Source organism: Pinus tabuliformis, chromosome 5_2, assembly GCF_031772625.1.
Source record: "Pinus tabuliformis cultivar Carrire ecotype Pingquan chromosome 5_2, CPIR1, whole genome shotgun sequence".
Taxonomy (NCBI): domain Eukaryota; kingdom Viridiplantae; phylum Streptophyta; class Pinopsida; order Pinales; family Pinaceae; genus Pinus; species Pinus tabuliformis.
In genome coordinates this window covers 1,089,591,402-1,089,594,172 of record NC_142306.1, presented here as the reverse complement: position 1 = coordinate 1,089,594,172, position 2,771 = coordinate 1,089,591,402, and the positions used below count along the sequence as shown (strand labels likewise).

The 2,771-nt window shown below is 39.4% G+C and overlaps 1 protein-coding gene across 1 annotated transcript; it reads right to left on the bottom strand.

Moving 5' to 3' along the window:
• Positions 1 to 851: 851 nt before the first annotated feature.
• LOC149163041 (putative N-acetyltransferase HLS1) lies at positions 852 to 2,334 on the bottom strand. The gene is made up of 2 exons (XM_089435914.1): positions 2,184 to 2,334; positions 852 to 1,810 (listed from the first exon to the last, which is right to left on the bottom strand). The coding sequence occupies exons 1-2, from the start codon at positions 2,315 to 2,317 to the stop codon at positions 949 to 951; spliced, it is 996 nt and encodes a 331-aa protein (XP_089292040.1). The 5' UTR covers positions 2,318 to 2,334; the 3' UTR covers positions 852 to 948.
• Between the last annotated feature and the right edge of the window lie 437 nt (positions 2,335 to 2,771).

Sequence of the window (2,771 nt, the reverse complement as noted above, 5' to 3'; positions counted from 1 at the left end):
TGCAAGGTTTAGTTGGGATGCCCTATTTTTTTGGCATTTGATCGATTGTGGAGTTATTGAAGTGGAGAAGATAAAAACACATTACCTAGACAAGAGATTCTACTTCTAAAATATTGACTAAAGTTAAGAGCCTAATAGAAAGAAGTATAAATATTAAATTTCACTTTTCAATCCATTTTTTTGGTGTGTGAATATGCATATTTTCAATTTTCTAAATTAAAATATTTTATTTGAAAATGAAAATTGTGACATAAAACAAACTTCGGTTAAAACATATAATTAAATTAATTTTAACTTTATTATTTCAAAAATAATAAAATTTATTTAGAAAAAAAATGACCATAAGAAAGTGTAATTGACTATTTTTAATTTTATATTATATATTATTTTAAAATATTAAATAACTAAAAACTTATCGTTACTAATTTAATATAAATTCAAATTATTCCGATATTAAATATTATCCTATAATTACGTATTTATTTATTTTATTTCATTATATAATTTTTATATTATATTATATTTATTTGTTACACCATCCCAACCTTCACTCCTTTCTATAAAATTATATTTTTATTATTAAATTATAATTTTATAAAATAACTCAGTACTTTAGCCCCTTTCATACTTTATTTCCACTTTGATTGTGTAAATAATTAATGAATTGTACATCTCAATTATGGGCCAAATGAAGATCCACCACCTCCATCTTATCCTTGTGTAGCTTTACCATTATGTACAAAGCATCATTGATCAACCCAAAATAGATTTCAAAGGGCAATCAATATATATAATGTTATAGAGCCATTAATGGGCGGGGCAGAATTACTGTCCCGCTAATTAATGCCTTGTAACATGGTACATATTCGTTGCTGATTTCAAGTATGTTGGCACGTGTTGATAGAGGGCCTTCTCTTTTACCACATGGGACTCTTAGAATTACCCTCGTCAAAATTCTCGAGGATCAACAAAAAGCCTGACACCGGCGGCTGACTTGCTCCAGTCGTGCTCCTCCTCCTCCTCTTCTGTTGCAGGGGTAAGCTTCTTGATGCACCACAGGTCCTCTGGACAAGAGAAACAATTCCAGTGGGGGATATAGTGCTTCAACGGGTCACAACCCCCAACTTCGGTGGCCACAAGTCGGCACCGTTTCTCCCTCGCTAAATTATGAGCAAAGCGGCAGAGATGGTTCATCATCTCTCCGCCCCTCGGTCCCTCTGCATGCACCCCGTACAGAAAAGCCACGCCGAAGGAACGGAACACGTCTGGCACCGACGGGATGTTGAGCCACGGCAATGCTCTGTCCAAAAACCGGCTCGTGGCGGCATACATACGCGTAAACATGCGCACCCCTTTTACATTCATCTTGAACACCTCCGACGTGTTCCACACGCTGATAACCGCCCAAGAAGTAGAACCACCGGAACCGGCACCGTAGCGACGGGGTCGTTGCCATTGTTCCGCCCTTGGAACGGCCACCCAAGTGCCCAGGCTCAGCCTATTGCCCAGCACGGCGCCTATGTCTTTGGGGAAGAATTCCGCCGTCCCCATACATTCCCGATATAGACTCTCCGCTTCTGCAACGTCAAGCTTGAGTATGTTTGCTCTAATGGAGATGCGTTTGGAGTGGGAATGGACGGGGTGGACTAAGATGGCGGGGGTTCTAAATTTGGTGAAGCCGCATTTCTCAACGAAAAGCTTGATGCACGCTTCGTTGTCCTTTTCCGTGGCCATGTACGCGTAGTCAGCACCGTTTCTCCTGAACCACTCTTCTACTGCTCCAACTAACCTCAGCCCGATCCCCATACGCCTGTAAAATATTCCGGAAAAAAATTGAATGAGCATTTCCCAGTTAACGTAATTAGCGATGGATATCCAAAGTTCAAAGCCTTGTAACAAGGTTTAGTGATGGATATCCAAAGTTCAAAGCCTTGTAACAAGGTTTAGTGATGGATATCCACCCTTGTAACAAGGTTTAGTGATGGATATCCACCCTTGTAACAAGGTCTAGAGAAAGGAGGACAAACATTAAACCAAAAAATTACAAATAATTAAGTGTCAAGCGATCTATTAAATTTCTCTCTGATGCCCCCAAAAAAAACATAATGATTAAACTATTTAATCTATTTACTACCTGTGGGTAAAAAAAACATAATGATTAAACTATTTAATCTATTTACTACCTGTGGGTGGGCGAAACTCGCAGGCCAAGGATGTAAGCGACCGTGGCGAACAACGGTATTCGTTGTTCTCCAGGCCGTAGTTGCTTATTCCCGCATACGACCGCCTTAATGGAGCCTCTAATGAGCCCCACCATTTCCCTCTCATTACCGTACTCCGCAACCTGAGTTAAAACAAATTAAATTTTTGAATGGATTTATTAGCCATCAAAATCTAACATTCCCATTGATTAAAAGTTGATTTTTAAAAAAATGGATTTGGCTTGCGCAATAAATGGATACTGAACGTCTATTAAACGTACCAGCATTTTGTAAGCCGGAGTGTGGCGAATCCTACAGATGGGGTCACCCAGGAGATCTGTGTAAAGGGCGATGTTGCCATTGGCCCCTGCTTCACATCGTCTCTCCAACTCCTCTACTTGTTTCACATCATTCTCTGGATCAAATTCTCTGATAAAAATGAACTTGTGGGCTCCTCCTTTCCTCTCAGTGAAACCACCCACAGCCATTACTTTTTCTTTTGAATAGATGAACCGGTTGCATGAAACTAAGTTGCCCAGCCTTTTACTAAAAGCAGAACAACTCTCTATA

Bases quoted from the DNA above. Each gene is read 5' to 3' on its own strand.
- LOC149163041 (XM_089435914.1), bottom strand. From the start codon at position 2,317: ATGGTGGGGCTCATTAGAGGCTCCATTAAGGCGGTCGTATGCGGGAAT. The intron at 1,811-2,183 runs GTAGTAAATAGA...AATATTTTACAG, and splicing joins CGAGTTTCGCCCACCCACAG to GCGTATGGGGATCGGGCTGA.